At 38.7% G+C, this 16849-nt stretch overlaps 2 protein-coding genes across 2 annotated transcripts in view; one reads left to right on the top strand and one right to left on the bottom strand.

Annotated features, from left to right (window-relative positions):
- Nucleotides 1–1140, top strand: part of LOC113052789 (myoglobin-like) — a 2978-nt gene extending 1838 nt beyond the window's left edge. Inside the window, exon 4 of the mRNA XM_026217271.1 lies at nucleotides 366–1140. Coding sequence (XP_026073056.1) covers nucleotides 366–506 — 141 coding nt within the window. The 3' untranslated portion in view covers nucleotides 507–1140. The remainder of the gene's footprint in view (nucleotides 1–365) is intronic.
- A 9484-nt stretch (nucleotides 1141–10624) lies between these two features.
- On the bottom strand, nucleotides 10625–16849 carry LOC113050856 (putative RNA-binding protein Luc7-like 1). Its single transcript, XM_026214299.1, has 10 exons — nucleotides 16307–16849; nucleotides 15479–15573; nucleotides 15237–15335; nucleotides 15040–15150; nucleotides 14177–14320; nucleotides 13885–14061; nucleotides 13626–13810; nucleotides 12610–12639; nucleotides 12380–12517; nucleotides 10625–11710 (listed from the first exon to the last, which is right to left on the bottom strand). Exons 1-10 carry the CDS (start codon nucleotides 16365–16367, stop codon nucleotides 11467–11469), a joined length of 1284 nt encoding a protein of 427 aa, XP_026070084.1. The 5' UTR covers nucleotides 16368–16849; the 3' UTR covers nucleotides 10625–11466.

Below are 16849 nucleotides of genomic sequence, written 5' to 3'. Positions count from 1 at the left end.
TCCAAAACCTAGTGAACTGACTCACTGCCTACATAGACAGCATCCTAACTGACCTAGTGCCTCAAATGACTGATTTTAAACGTTGCTCATTATTTTAATATAAATAGCCTAATAAACATTCACAATTTATTATTAGATAATATGAGATACAAATGACAAAGTGAAAGTGAAAAAAGTTAAAGTGATGCGACATACAGCAAAGTATGGTGACCCATACTCAGAAACTCTCTAACCATTAGGCCACGACTTCCACGACTTCCCTCAAATTATACTTAATTGTAGAAAAGTAAAAAAGTAAGTAGTAAAAAAGAACAAATTCATATATATATACACAATGTATGTGTGTTATGTGTGTGTGTCGACAGCTGATCACTGAGGCACTGGTGGAGGTGATGAAGGAGAAAGCGGGTCTGGACTCGGCCGGACAGGGCGCGCTCAAGAGAATCATGGACTGCATCATCCACGACATCGATCGCTACTACAAGGAGATCGGATTCGATGGTTAAATGACACGCTGAGCGTCACAAACTCAGCGGGATCATAGAAAAAGTGCTTGTCTTATTAATGCCATTAATGAATAGAAGCTACTGTGCATCTAATATGAATAAAACCATCCAGAGTAAACAATGCAACTGTGTTCAGAGATTTTTGTCAGGGCAGCGCCATGTTAAATTTTGGCGGGAATGAAAAAGAGGCTGGAGCTGAAGTACTGCGTGTTTGATGAATTGACAACATGCCAATCATTCAATGTTAAACTTTCAGCAGATAAAACTCCACAGACTGTTTTGAAAGTTGTGAAAATCACGTGATCTTTCTACATTGGTGTACAGTCCCTCATAGCCTTGCTTTCATTCTCGTTAGATTCAGAATGATGAAGGTCAGCTGGAATGAGCAGAGAGCCAATCACGTCAGGTTTAGAAGGTCAGCTGATCTGATGATGTCATGATGTTGACCGCAGAGTCTCAGGAGGAGCCTCGGATTAGTTTGACTTCATTTGAATTACACTTGAGTGATTGCACATGAATAAATTTATTTTTAATTTTAACACTTGCTTTGTCTCACTATAATTAATCTGCATTATAAATAATTAGCTTTGCTTTTGTAAAGCAACACTTAATAAATTAATAAATGTCACTTTTACCGGCAGAAAACTGAATTGTGTGCCTTTATTTGTCATTTGTCAAAAGGAAGTATATTTTAAAAATGAATTACAACTAAAATAATTCTTCATTGCAAATTTTTTTTTATTTTTAATCACAAAAATTCATTAGATATCAACTGAATTACAGCTGCAGTATGATTCCAGGCTAATAATAATAATCATAATCATCATAGTATACAAATATTACGGGGAAAAAGACGATCAGTTAATGGACTTACAAGACTGTATTTATGTTTCTTGTAGCCCTGTTTTACATTATGCATTTTATGTAACATTTATTCATGATAAACTTCATTTAAATGCTGACTACCACATGTAATACAGTAGCCAAGGCCTATCACAGCTAACATAATTTTGTTATAAGAACATTCTCCAAAATATTCAGTGTTGGTTCTGGGAACTTAAAAAATGTCCAAATTTTTTCTTTATCTTAGAGGAACATTTTTAAAAGGTATGATGTTTCTCAAACATTCTGTCAACTTAATTTTGATTAAAAAAAAATCACCTTTCAAGGAACCTTGATTTGTAACATTAAAGCTTAGTATTAAGTTCCTGAAACATTATTTCAATCATTCAAAGATCTGCTGTGAACAAGCACTGGAAGAAAGAGAAATACAACACAAACTACAGCTTTCTTCAGCCACAGCCTTAGATGAACTGAAGATAAAAGACATTACATCTCTCAAGATCTGATTAAACAACTCCCAAGCTTCACTTACTGTATTACTAAGCAGACTTTGTTTCTTTCAGACTTCTATAGAAGTTCTTATTAAGAATTAACAGATGTTTAAAATTTGATGTCTTATGGAAAATGTTTTGTTTGAGGTCACCATCATGGGGATCAGTGTTTGTCAGTAACTCCAGTGGGCTCTTGACCCTTTACTTTTTTTTTTTCTTCTTCTTTTTTTTTGCAGCATTACGTGTGTTTTCAGAAAACATTTCTGCTTTGATTAAGCAGTACAACATGTCTGTTTTAATCACAGACAAATTTTAGATTGAAGTAGTTTCAATGATCATTTTTTTGCACTTGCTGAAATAAGGAATTAAAATGTTATTAAGAGATGTAAAACTCAACCAAAATGATTTTTTTTTAAATTAGCACTGTAGAAGCTAAATGTTGATGTCTGTGAGTGTATAAATACTGTCATTGTTAACGTTTTGCTTATAACATGTTTTGTTTCATTAATACAATTACAGACATCAACATTCGGTTTATGAACAACAATGAACAACACAACAATGGTGAAATGCTTCTTGCCAGCATACAAAACATCTAAAGAATACATTGCTTCTTTTTTATTTTTACAGTAATCATTGTTGAGGTTTGTATGATGAGTTCTGGTGTCTAAGTGTGTTGTATTAAATTCTTAAATAGTTTTGGACAATCTTACCAAAATTACAGAAATGCTATAAATTGTTTTTAAAGACGTTCCTCCAACGTCATGAAAACTGGAAATTTTTAATGTTCCCAGAATCAACACTGAATATTTGGAGAGCGTTCTTATAACAAAATCCCGCTAGCTGGGATGGTTAATGTAATAATTTCTTAATTCAAAATAAAATTTTTATGAATCCATCTTTGATAATCCCTGTTAACTATAGTCACACATGATATGTTTATGCATTAAACTCCTTGCCACAAGAAAATTTTTATTCCCTCACCATAAGAATGAGCTTTATTTATGACATTGAGACTCTTACACTTTGCTAAACCTTGACCTCTTGTTTATATTATTTTGTTGACACGTATTTCCCACTGCAGGCTGATCTGCAGCAGTGCAAAAATACACACGCTCGTGGACTTGGCCACTTGTGCTTATACATCCCTCTCGAATCTCATTCCAGGACGTTTGTGGACATGACTGAAGACACAGAGGTTTCTTGCACAGCAGCTGCCATCTGCTATTACTTTACAGTTGTGTTAAGACAGATATAATGAGAATGAGTGAAGTTCTCCAGCCGGGTTTGTCTCTTTGACACACCAGACGTGCTAACAGTCACTTTCATATAGTATCTCCAGTAAATGCCAGCCCCTCTCTCTGTCTGACTTCAGTTGAGCATTTGGAGACCTGCATATCCGAAGGCTTCACATGACATCACACACACACACACACACACACACACACACACACACACACACACACACACACACACACACACACACACACACAGACGATATATGACATATAAAATGCATCTATTTGAGCTCTAGTATCCCAGTTTCTCATAGAAAGCAATGAGACTGAAAGGAGAGTGAATGGAGAGTTTTGTGAGTTTTTTATTGTTTTTTAGATGATACTCTTTTTCTTTGACCTGGGATTTTCAAACTAGGCCCCGGGGACCCACAGGGGGCCACAGTGCAGTGATGGGGTCTGTGGTAATATTTGTTTTATAAAAATAAAATATTTCTGGTTATAAATAAATGGAACACTGTGGATATATTAAATATATATTAAAATGTTTTAAAAATAATGAAATTAAAACGAAATAAAAACAAAATTATGTAAATTATAAAAAGTACATTAAACACTGTAAAAATAAATTACAGTAAAATGGATTCAAAATAATAAATAATTAAATACATAAATATGAAATAAATAAAAAACAGATTAACTAAATATATAATAGTGAGATAAAAACAAACAAGTAAACTTAAAAGAGTTCAAAATAAATAATAGATTACAATGAATAAATATGATAAATATATTCAAATAAATTAATAATGAAAAATAAACACACTTTAAAACCTATACAAATAATATTTTATACAAATTTATAACATCCATTTCCCCAGTATGAATTGGGTTTTTATTCATGAAAATATATAACAGCCTTGTTTAAATTATAGGATGGGGGTCTCTCAAATGAGGATGATCATGTTTGCAGTATTTGGCAGCTAAAAGATTAAAAAAAAACTTGTTTGTATACAAATAAACTCATACTGTATGGCAATTGTTTAATTATTTGTGTTTTTCTATTAATAGAAAAACTAAGATAAATATCTGAGACAAAGATGGCAATGAAATGAAAGTCTCTTGAACAAAAACAAGAAGCAGCTTCTGAGCACTGAGAGTTTCCTCTGAGCTCTACAATCAGCGCATCTGTAATCATCAGTTTGATGTGTTTCTCTTCCTCAGTACCTGCATTGTTCTGTGTGTGTGTGTGTTTGTAAGGGAGCTCAGTGTCCTCCTGTATTACCTGCTGTGAGAGGAAGAGGCATGGCAGGAAATCTGAGATATCTGGAGCTCTACAGAGAGACACACACAATTCAAGCTCACAGTCAGCTCAGAATAAGGCTTGTTATAGCCAAGGCTTTTGATGATAATCTCATCAAACATGAAGCTTATCACGTACACTCAAAACACAGCAACACTGAAATAATAAATTATAAGCATGCAAAAAAATCTTTAAAGGGGTTGTGGACGTGACATGGCATCTCACAGAATAAAAATAAATATAATTAATATTATTGTTATTTACAGTGCTGTAAATCGTTTAAACATTTATTCGTCCTGTATAAACGGTTGTTAAAAAAATATGCAGTGTTAATTTTATTTGTATTTTTTCGAGCCAAATGTCAAATTGTCCTATGGTGTTACAGTCCCAAGTATGGTTAAAATAATGGTAAATTAAAACTTTTATGAATTAAAAAGAAAAGCATAAAGCATTAGTAAATTGCAATGATGGGTTTTGCAAACTGTTAATGACGGGTTTAAGTTAATGTCAATGACACCATAAGACAAACTTATAAATTTCATTAAAAATGTAAAAAAATAGAAATACACATTGAAAGAAGTGACGAAGCTAGTGAACCTTTATATTTTCTCAAAGATCAGACGTCACACTACATGTGAATTTCTTTTTTAAAAACTTTTTTTTTTAACAACAAAAAAACAAGCTTTTTCTATTGCCTACTACCAGTAAAAAACTACCAACAGAGTTGTGCTTGATCACACAGATCAAATTTTTACCACATTGTTGAGCAGTTACTCATTTTTTTATGTGTTGTTGCGATGGCATTGATGAGACGTTGCTAGGTTGTATTAATCTTTTTATTTAACATTTCTCTGTGGTTGTGATGCGCTCTATGCATCAGGTCAATTTTATTTTTATAGGGATTTTTACAATATAACACAATATCAGTCTGTTGCTAGGTGTGTTCTGAGTGATTCTTAACATGTTGCTAAATGGTTGCTGGAGTTTTCTGGATGGTTGGTAGGGTGTTGCTATTTTAACAGTTTCTACATGGTTTCTAGTGTTTGCTAGCGGCTACAAGGATGTTTCTATGCAGTAGCCACAGGTGTTTTCGACATGCTGCTGAGTCACTGCTAGAACTTTTGTTGTGGTTTTTAACACGTTTTCTGGATGTTTTCTGGGGTCTTGCTTTGCAGCTACGAGTCGCTCCGTGGTATCAAGTCAATTTACCTGGCCATGTGTATGTGTGTGCAGAAACGCATCCTCTGCCGGTCTCTCAGCATGTGAACACACACACACACACACACACACACACTGCATTATTCAGTAACAGAATGTCTGTTGGGACAAAGGCAGGTCTCTGGAGAGACACTGCACTGTAGATGTGTTTGTGAAGAGATGCCAGCAGAGGAAATCACAAAAAGCCCCTGAGAATGAACTAAAACAGTGTTTGAGTCTCTTCAGTCTGTGTGTGACCACATGAGAATAACAGACCTATCATTTTGTACAGTACTTTGATGACTTTTATAGATGAAGCCAAATATGGAATGTCTTTCCTTAAGGTTGGAGATTTGAGCCCAATTCAAGAGCGCCATAAAAGTGTATTTTACAAGAACAATAGAAAGACAATAAAGTTATATGAAGTTGGCCTCTGGGTGACAGGCGAAGTGCTCTGAGGGTCTGTGGGGTAAGAGGATATCCAGATTTGACCCCGTGTGTGAAGCGGTCAGTGAGGAGACTGTCAAATGAGGTCATTCACGACTCGAGAGAGAGAGGGAGGGTGGGAGGGAGGGAGAGAGGGTGGGAGGGAGGGAGAGGGAGGGAGGGAGAGGGAGAGAGGGTGGGAGGGAGGGAGAGGGAGAGATAGAGGGAGGGAGGGAGGGAGAGGGAGAGAGAGAGGGTGGGAGGGAGGGAGAGGGAGGGAGGGAGGGAGAGGGAGAGAGGGTGGGAGGGAGGGAGAGGGAGGGAGAGGGAGAGAGAGAGGAGAGAGAGGGTGGGAGGGAGGGAGAGGGAGAGAGAGAGGGTGGGAGGGAGGGAGAGGGAGAGAGAGAGGAGAGAGAGGGTGGGAGGGAGGGAGAGGGAGAGAGAGAGGGTGGGAGGGAGGGAGAGGGAGAGAGAGAGGGTGGGAGGGAGGGAGAGGGAGGGAGGGAGAGGGAGAGAGGGTGGGAGGGAGGGAGAGGGAGAGATAGAGGGAGGGAGGGAGGGAGAGGGAGAGAGAGAGGGTGGGAGGGAGAGGGAGGGAGGGAGGGAGAGGGAGAGAGAGAGGAGAGAGAGGGTGGGAGGGAGGGAGAGGGAGAGAGAGAGGGTGGGAGGGAGGGAGAGGGAGAGAGAGAGGGTGGGAGGGAGGGAGAGGGAGGGAGGGAGAGGGAGAGAGGGTGGGAGGGAGGGAGAGGGAGGGAGGGAGGGAGAGGGAGAGAGAGAGGAGAGAGAGGGTGGGAGGGAGGGAGAGGGAGAGAGAGAGGGTGGGAGGGAGGGAGAGGGAGAGAGAGAGGGTGGGAGGGAGGGAGAGGGAGGGAGGGAGAGGGAGAGAGGGTGGGAGGGAGGGAGAGGGAGAGATAGAGGGAGGGAGGGAGGGAGAGGGAGAGAGAGAGGGTGGGAGGGAGGGAGAGGGAGGGAGGGAGGGAGAGGGAGAGAGGGTGGGAGGGAGCTAGAGGGAGGGAGGGAGGGAGAGGGAGAGAGAGAGGAGAGAGAGGGTGGGAGGGAGGGAGAGGGAGAGAGAGAGGGTGGGAGGGAGGGAGAGGGAGAGAGAGAGGAGAGAGAGGGTGGGAGGGAGGGAGAGGGAGAGAGAGAGGGTGGGAGGGAGGGAGAGGGAGAGAGAGAGGAGAGAGAGGGTGGGAGGGAGGGAGGGAGGGAGAGGGAGAGAGAGAGAGGGTGGGAGGGAGGGAGAGGGAGAGGGAGAGAGAGAGGGTGGGAGGGAGAGAGAGGGAGAGAGAGGGAGAGAGAGAAAGGGTGGGAGAGGGAGAGGGAGAGAGCACAGGTAAGATGCCAGAAAGCCTTTTTGTCATTTCTTCGCAAAGAAAAGTCCTTTATTCAGGACTCGGGTTACCGATAGGATTGGTTTGCAACAGGTGAGGTTGTCATAGAAACACAAGGGAGTGTCGAGGGAGAACAGAGAGCATTCTGGGACGAGGTTACTGTGGTGCACCAAAAAGAGATGAACAGGGTTATTATAGTGAACTGAAACTAAACCCGTAAAATATTTTTAATATTTAATATAATAAAAAGTGTAGAATAAATTTATATTGTCAAAAAACACAGCCCATTTTCATTTAGTTTAACTTAACATAAAAGGCCTTTCTCACACAGAATAACCTCCTTGACAGCAATCAATCTGTCTTCAGAAGTGGACATTCAACTGAGACGGCCTTGCTCTCAGTTGTTGAAGCTCTAAGACTGGCAAGAGCAGAATCTAAATCTTCAGTACTTATCCTGCTTGATCTGTCCGCTGCTTTTGACACGGTTAACCTCCAGATCCTCCTATCAACCCTACTGGCAAAAGGCATCTCAGGAACCACACTTCAATGGTTTGAGTCTTACCTATCAGATAGATCCTTCAAAGTATCTTGGAGAGGTGAAGTGTCCAAGTCGCAACATCTAACTACTGGGGTGCCTCAGGGCTCAGTTCTTGGACCTCTTCTCTTCTCTGTCTACATGGCATCATTAGGTTCTGTCATTCAGAAACATGGCTTTTCATACCACTGCTATGCTGATGACACTCAACTCTACCTCTCATTGCATCCTGATGACCCGACTGTAGCTATTCGCATCTCAGCTTGTCTAACTGACATTTCTTCCTGGATGAAGGACCATCGCCTTCAACTCAACCTTGCCAAGACAGAACTGCTTGTGATTCCAGCAAACCCTTCGTTTCATCACAATTTCACCATCAAGTTAGGCACTTCAACCATAACTCCTTCAAAAACAGCTAGAAGCCTTAGAGTTATGATTGATGATCAGCTGACTTTCTCAGACCACATTGCTAAAACTGTCCAATCCTGCAGATTTGCTTTATTCAACATCAAGAAGATCAAGCCCTTTCTTTCGGGTCATGCTGCACAACTCCTTGTTCAAGCTCTTGTTCTGTCCAGGCTGGACTATTGCAGTGCTCTCTTGGCAGGTCTTCCAGCCAATTCTATCAAACCTTTACAATTAATTCAGAACGCGGCAGCAAGATTAATTTTTAATAAGCCAAAAAGAATACATGTCACACCTCTGTTTATCAATTTGCACTGGCTTCCAATAGCTGCTCGCATAAAAATCAAGACATTGATGTTTGCCTACCAAACTACCACTGGCTCTGCACCTATTTACCTAAATTCGTTACTTCAGACTTATGTGCCCTCTAGAAGCTTGCGTTCTGCAAGTGAACGTCGCTTGATTGTGCCATCCCAAAGAAGCACAAAGTCACTTTTACAGACTTTTAAATTAAATGTTCCCTTCTGGTGGAATGACCTCTCCAACTCAATCAGAGCAGCTGAGTCCTTAGCCATCTTCAAGAATAGGCTTAAAACACATCTCTTCCATCTTTATTTGACCCTCTAACTTTAGCACTCACTATACTAATTATATTCTTAAAAATATAAAGTAATTTTATTTATTATATTTAAAAGCCCTTGCTACATGTACTGTGTTTAAGATAACTGAGACTTGTTATAGCACTTATATATCATTGATCCTTTGTTGATTTTGATTGCTTCCAATTTTCTAATTTATAAGTCACTTTGGATAAAAGCCTCTGCTAAATGACTAAATTTAAATTTAAATAAAATAACTAAAACTGAAATAAATGTGAATAACATCTATATACACATTATATAAAAAAATAAACAAAACAATGTAATAAAAATGACTAAAACACACACCAAAATGAATAAAAAGTAAATGAAAATTAAGATGAAAACAGAAAATATAAAAATAAAATATCAATAGTTTTATAGCAATATTAATAGGAACTATAACAGCATCTAAAATAACACTGGAGTAAAAAGCATATTTATCTCACAAATCATGGTTTAACTTTTTTAGCTGTCAAAACATCAAGAAAAATGCTGCAAGACATTCCCAAACCATATAAATATTTTTGTTTCCGTAATTATTGGATGTTAGGATATTTTCGGGCAAAAACAATATTGATTTATAGGTTCAGTAGTCAAAATTTTTGACACATTTACTCTTTTTTTATCATTATTTTAGAATAATAGTTAAGTCATTAAAACTGGGAAAACATGGGAATGATGATAATAATAATAATAATAGTAAAAAACTAGTATATCAAAACTAGTATTATACATTTTTATGAGAAACATGATTCATTAAAAAAAAAAAAAAAACTAAAAAAAAAAGAACATAAAAACAGTAGTCATTTGTTTAAAAAAATATATATTATTTTATTTCTAAATATTGTTAAGGGATGGTAATTTGTGGAATGTTAGAAATGATTCATTCGCTGCCCAATGGCGCCCCCTGCTGGATCGAAGGTTTTATTAACTCAGTACAAGTGTTAACAATAAATGCTGGGCAGCCATAAAAACACACACAGTAAATAATAAAGACCCATGTATTTGTGTTGTTATGAGACAAGCTGACGCGCGTTGCTCACGAGCACAGTGGAGGTGTTCAGCTCGAGTACTATAGCACTATAATATACTATAGTACTATAGTATAGCACAGATGAGTAGAGATTTATTTGTTTGCATGTTTACCGAGAAAAAAAAACCTCCTCGCGCTTATTTTTCAAAGTCGACACGCGTGACGTCACACCGCGCCATAGAGCGCGCGCTGCTGCCCTTGCGCGTACAGAAACCACCATGACCTTAAATTATTGATCTCAAACTTTTCATTTCGTTTTTTTGAGAGATTTTATTAAAATGTAAATTTGAAAAAAAAAAAAAAATAATAATAATAATATATATATATATATAAAACGTTCATATAGCCAATTTGTTTTTTCCTAAGAGGTCTGTATCTCACTTATGACATCAGTGAGGTTTGCCAGGTTTTCACAACAGAATCCTTAAATTGCTTCTTAAAACTAGCCCGATCGCAATCCAGGGGCTAACCGCGGAACTGTCAATGTGATGTTTAATTAATTTCGTCAATTAATGAATGAATTTAGATTTAACGTCACACAGCATTTTAAGTGTGGTGGTCTCCTGATACTGTAACACACTTTTGTTTCATTGCAAACACTGGTATTTCCGTGCAGGAAATTCACATTTCAGCAAAGGCAGAAAAAAATGTATTCAAATGAGTTCTCAAGAAGACTGAAACGTTTTAAACAAGGAACGCAAGAGATTTATTGTTTCGAAGCATAATGACAAGGCAAGATGAAGTTTCAAGACATCCTCTCAACACAGCAAAACGAAAGAGTTTTAAAGGGGGAAGAGAAACACACACATCATGGTACCATGAGAAATAACCCAAGACGAGTCACAAATGGATGTGGTTATGTGTGAAAAACTGGTTTGGGCTTTCTGGAGAAAAAAAAAAAAAACAGACAAACTGAATCATATAATCCAGGTTTACTGCTCAGTCCAGCTCTGAGTTTAGATTCATATCCAATGAAATCAGAGGAAAAAACAGGAGACAATAATATCCACATCAAAATAATCATTTCAGGAGCTTTAATTATTTTAAAAAAAGAAAGAAAAAACAATAGTAGCCAGTTTAAAATGAGGAAAACATTTTCTCAGGTGGTGGTTTTATATTCCTGCAGGTTTACCTTCATCCACCTCTCCTTATTTTGCAACATAAAAAATAAACTACTTCTAAGTGCAATCTTTCCCCTCTACAACACTTCATGTTCTTTTGGTTTGCTGACTAGTTTGGATCAACTAGATCAACGTGTGTAACTCTTGCTGTCTGAAGCGTCATCTGTATCTCCAATAATGATGCTGGTCTTTCTCTCTCTCTCACTCATTCACACACACACACACACACACACTCACTCCATCTGTGACTGGCTCCCTCTCTGTAGCTGCTGAGCTTCTACTGATGTATGAGTAACCGGACGGAAGCTCATCCAGTTATTGACAGATCAGTGTGGCTACTGCCGGCTATGAGAAGGAGCAGGGATCGGAAGCTACAGTAAAGTATCTGAATCTTTCCCTCTAAATCTCTCCGGACTCTCTCTCCTCGGAGCTGGAGCGCTGATCTCTCTCCAGCGACACGGATCTCTCCCGTGACACAGATCTCTCCTGCTCTTTCATTCGGCTCATGTCTGGGGAGACGGGGGATCTCTCTCTCTCCATGTCCCTGCGTCCGTTGTCCCACCATCTCTCGTCCGCGGCGTTCTCCCGCAATCTCTCCTGAGGCAGAGGCAGATTCGGCTCCGGATCTCTGGTGTGTGAAGACCTGAAGAAACGTATCAGTAGTGAGTGTAACAGGCACAAATGGGGATGGATAGATATGTGTGTGTGTACATAAGTGTGTTTATATATACATAAATATCCAAATATAAATGGAATAATTTAAAACTAATTTCAAATTATTTAAAATAGTTTCATATAATTAATTTCAAATATAAAATTACTTACAAAATCAACATAATTCCAAATTGTTTGAATTCCAAATCCAGTCATTTAAAAGTAAATTAAAATTATTTAAAATGGATTAATAATTTTTAAATAAATGTACATTTTTAAAATTCCAAATATATATTATTTATTCAATTTAAAAAAATATCCACTGCTTTAATTACAACTGATCATGACCAATTAACATAATACACTGCATTTATTTGAAGCGAACATTGGTTTGATTGTCAATTATATTGTTTACACTTATTTTATTTAAAATTATTTAAATTACAAATACCAGTTATTTAAGATTTCCATTACTTTATTTCAAATTGATCGGTCTATTAAACGTGAACTATGACCGTGTTACACACCAAATTTATTTATTTTATTTGAACAACACTGGTATCTTGTCATAATGTTGTTGATTACACTGATTTGACCACATAACAGTCCCTCCACAAGAGCCCAGACAGGTGGAGTCAAGCTGGAGTTGTTGTGGTACCTCTTCCTTTTGCTCCTGTGTGAGTGGGAGCGAGAGCGATGGCGATCTTTGTGCCTGTGTTTCCTCTCCCTCTCTCGTTCTCTCTCTCCATCCTCACGGTGCCGACGAGAGCGATGAGAGGACGAGCTTCCTCCTTCCCTACAAAGCGTGAGAAAGAGATATATATATTTATATACACACACACGATACTGATCCAGATGTTATTAGATGGGAAAGAAGCTGATGCTCACCGATATCGCTCACCACTTCTGGATCTGGACCTAAGAAGAGAGGGATGAAGGATGAAGAACTTATAAAGACAATCATGTTATAAAACTTATAAAACAACAGATATTTGACCGTTTTTTTATTTATTTAAATATTAGATATTTTGATTAATGTCTGTGAGATGGCTCTTTTAAACTTTAGTGAATCAGTTCAAAACACTGCTTCAACAATTTGCAAGTCAAATCTTTAAAAACGAGTCTCTGTGTGACATTTCACATGTTTAAACAACGTGTAACTACTGATTTACTACATCTCCAAATTAAACAGCAAAACCTAAATTGATCATAGCTAATTAGATCTGGCTTATTTTTAGTTCTTGAAGTTTTCAAGTTACTATTAGATTCTGAATCTATTTGGCTGTTTAGTCTATATTAACTGCCTTGAGCTGAATAATGACACTACGGTCTCTTTAGAGCTGCCTGCTTTATAATTGAATAGTTAGTTTCATAATAAACTGAATCAAACTGAGAATGACACTAACCTTGCATCACCGTTATTGAATCGCCCCTGAACTGAGCTGAATAATGACACTATTGTCTTCTGTAGAGCTGCTTCAGTTTGAGTTCATTTCATAATTTATGAACGTTGCAAAAAAAAAATCGACACGGTTACTGTTTTTGTATTTCTGAACTGAATCTGAACTACTTGAATCATCATTGAATATAAAGTGAATCAACACTGAACTGAATAAGGCCACTCTAAAGCTGAAATTGAATTGGTTTCAAAACCAACAATTTTTACAACCTTATTATTATCTTGCCTTATTTTACTGTTCATTACTGTGAAGCTGCTTCGAAACAATTAGTATCATACATAGCACTACAGAAATAAATGTGGCTTCGACTTGACTATAATGACTTAACTAATCTGAAGCAAAGTACATAAATATCAAGATACTTTTCCAGCTTTAATATAAAGGCCCCATTATGATTTCAACACATTTTGTAGAATGAAATGAAAGCAGAAGACAGAGACGGACCTCCTGCGTTCCCTCTCTCTGTCTCTCTCTCTCTCTCGTTCTCGCTCTCTCTCTCTTTCTCTCTCGCGCTCCCGCTCGCGTTCTTTCTCTTTCTCCATCTCCCACTCTCGGGCTCGCTCCTCCTCTCGGTCGCGCTCCTCTCTTCTCTTCGTGCGCAGGCGCTCCTGTTTCTCCGTCACAGCTTTCTGCGAATCACAGCAGATCGTCAATGAAGAGATGCGTGACAACAGCCCGACTGAGCTCTTGTGTGCTCCCTTACCCTCAGTTTTTCAAGCTTCTCACGGATTTCGATGAACCCTATATGAAGTTTCCCTCCGAAGTGGTCAGCGAGGCGGCGGTCGTTGTCGTGGAGGCCGAGGTAGGCGGAGCAAACCTCACACACACGCAGCTTCTGCTGCTGGAAGCTGGAGGCTGGCATGGAGTTACGGTATATGTCCTAAACACAATAATGCGATTAGAACACCACTATATCTTTTTCACACCCAATCAAATGGAGTTGTACAGGTAGTACAGAGGACTACAGTGTTATTTCCACCTGACCCCACACTGACCTCTGCCTCTTTCTTCAGGGTGCGTGTTTTCTCCACCTTCTCCAGCACCTGCTGAGCCTCGTCCACGTTCCCCTCGCCCCCCAGCTGCTCCGCACGCGCCAGCAGTTTCCCGATCTCCTCGTTCAGCTCGTGCACACGCTCCGCCTGCCGATCACAGCACACAGAAAACATCAACACTAAGAGTTACAGCTGTAAATACAACAGACAAGACTCGGAGTAAGGGGCAGAGAGTAGGACAAATGGACATGATATGTGAAATTATTTGTGCTTGAAAATAAAGGCTTTGAATAATGCTATAAACTGATCGCAGGCAAAATAACTACAAGCTACCGAATGGCAATATATTACAGAAACCTATTTCTGCCACAAAATAAAAAAATATATTTAATAGTGACTTTTTATCCACTATTCTGACTTCTCACAATCCAGAGTTTATTTTACCCATAATTCTGACATTTTTTCAGACTCAGAATTCTATGCTAATATTCTACAATTCAGACTTATAGTTAAAACTTTAAAATCTAAATGTAAAATTCTAAAAGAAAACATCAGATGTGTGAAAAAAGTCAGAATTGTGAGATTTTGCAATCTACTTTTTTTACTCTGTGATGGAAAAAAGGTTTTGTAGGATATGATACCTTAAAAATAAATAAAAATAAACCGGTTTAAGCGGATCTATTTTCTGTTTGCATGTATTTCCTATCAAAACAGGAAGTTGGCAAAGGACACACTGAAGTGTCCGTTTATATCAGAACTGTGGAGCAGGGCTCACTACTTGCAGGTGTGTGAAACTTCAATATGAAAATGATGTGCAAGTGAAATCTCTGTTTAGGGATTCCCCAGCGCAGGCCGTCAGGTTTTACCTTAGCAGCCACTTCAGCGCTGATCTCTTCCTGCGTTTCAACCAGACGTTTCTTGGCCAGTTCAGTTCTCCGGTCACAGTCTGCAATGAAGGACTGCAGGTGCTCTGCGGCCTGAGGAGACATGCCACAATCAGCCATTTATGAGCAGTTCACACACACACAGTCAAATGTATACGAATGGAAAGGGTTTTACTCACATCCAGCTCAAAGAAATACTCCTGCTGTTTAGATGCGATCTCGTAATCTGCTCTCAAAGCGAGATCGTGAATCTTCACACACTCTCCCAGATCCATACGCTACACAGATACAACCATTTAGGAACCTCAGATAACATTTTTGATGTCATAATGCAACTGATGAAGTGCTGCAGTTAAAGAACAGGGTTTTGGATAAGGAAAGTCAAACCCACAGAGATGAGGATTGATAAAGAGACACTTACGGTTCCTGACAGTATGTCATGTGGACACGACTCCAGCAGATGACTCTTACACACTCGCTCGTCCGTGAACTTGATCCGCTGTCTCATAGTGTCTCCTGCGAGAAAACAGATCCACAGATTATGAGCATCCAAAAATCATCAAATCAAGCCACAATCAAACAAACAAACAATGAGACACACTGTTCAAATGAACAGCCTTGCAACAATTCAATTCACGATTTTCATTTAAAAATGAAAAATAATTATTTAAATAATTTTGTAAGATAATATAATTATGTCAGGCAAAGCGTGGATCATGGCAAATGAATCATCATATTCATGATTCTCATACAACAATACATATATGACTAATATAGCCAAACTATAAGAGTTTTAATCAAACAAATTCACGAATGTTATAAAATTATGTCAAACAAATAATGATGTTAACAAATCAAGTAATTAATAAACATAAGTTAACCAAAATCATGCCAAAGAAATTATACTAATCATAAAACTGACCATGCATGTCAAATTAGGGATACTCATGATTTTTTTTTATTAAATTCAAGTCTAATGAAATTATTTCTCATGGCGAGGACACCGTGGGAATAATCGATCTGACGTGTTTCCGTCAATCAGATTACTGAGTTTAGTGATATTAAATGATTTAACTAACCACAGAGAGTAATGAAACCGTGGCTTTTTAACAGGTTTGTCAAATAAATCGCTAGAGTATCACTGCACACAGTATAATTCACCAAACGGAGTCAGTTAAAGTAACGAATCGCCGATTGAATCAAACTTATGGTTTAGTTTCGCTTTGATGCGACTGAAAGAAACACTTACCATCTCTGCTCGTGCCCATGAGCTGGTCCAGCATGGCCCTCATCTGCGCCTGGGCCGACATCTTCACCTGTTTACCTGGTGCACGTGTGGAGAGTTAAACCGACTCCTCTTATCGCAGGCCTCGACACACACGACCCAGAGAAGACAAATCCCCTCCTGTACCTCACCAACACACACTCTACTAACACCACGGAAACTCCTGGCTTTCAAATCCAACGGAATGCGCAGTTTTTAGTTGAACTATTGCTAAACTCAGTCATAAATTAGTGAGTTAGCATCGTGCGTTAGCATCAGTGGCTAACTCTTCCCCAACGCCCCTCAGTCCGCCTAATGTGCGCTTATTTATCAGTCTTAGAGCTGCTTTATCAATCCGAGGTTCAATATGCAGTGTAATGGTCCATATTCGCAAAGTTTTGACAGTGTTTATTTGGTGTTGCTTTATTGTTTTATTTGTTTTTTTTCCTCTCGGAAAGAGACTTCCGACCCGCGCACGCAGCTCGCCTCCCGCTCGGTGACTAGACCTCGAGGAAGTGGCGCAGAGCT

Source organism: Carassius auratus, chromosome 1 (genome assembly GCF_003368295.1).
Source record: "Carassius auratus strain Wakin chromosome 1, ASM336829v1, whole genome shotgun sequence".
Taxonomy (NCBI): domain Eukaryota; kingdom Metazoa; phylum Chordata; class Actinopteri; order Cypriniformes; family Cyprinidae; genus Carassius; species Carassius auratus.
This window is presented reverse-complemented; position numbering and strand designations above follow the sequence as displayed.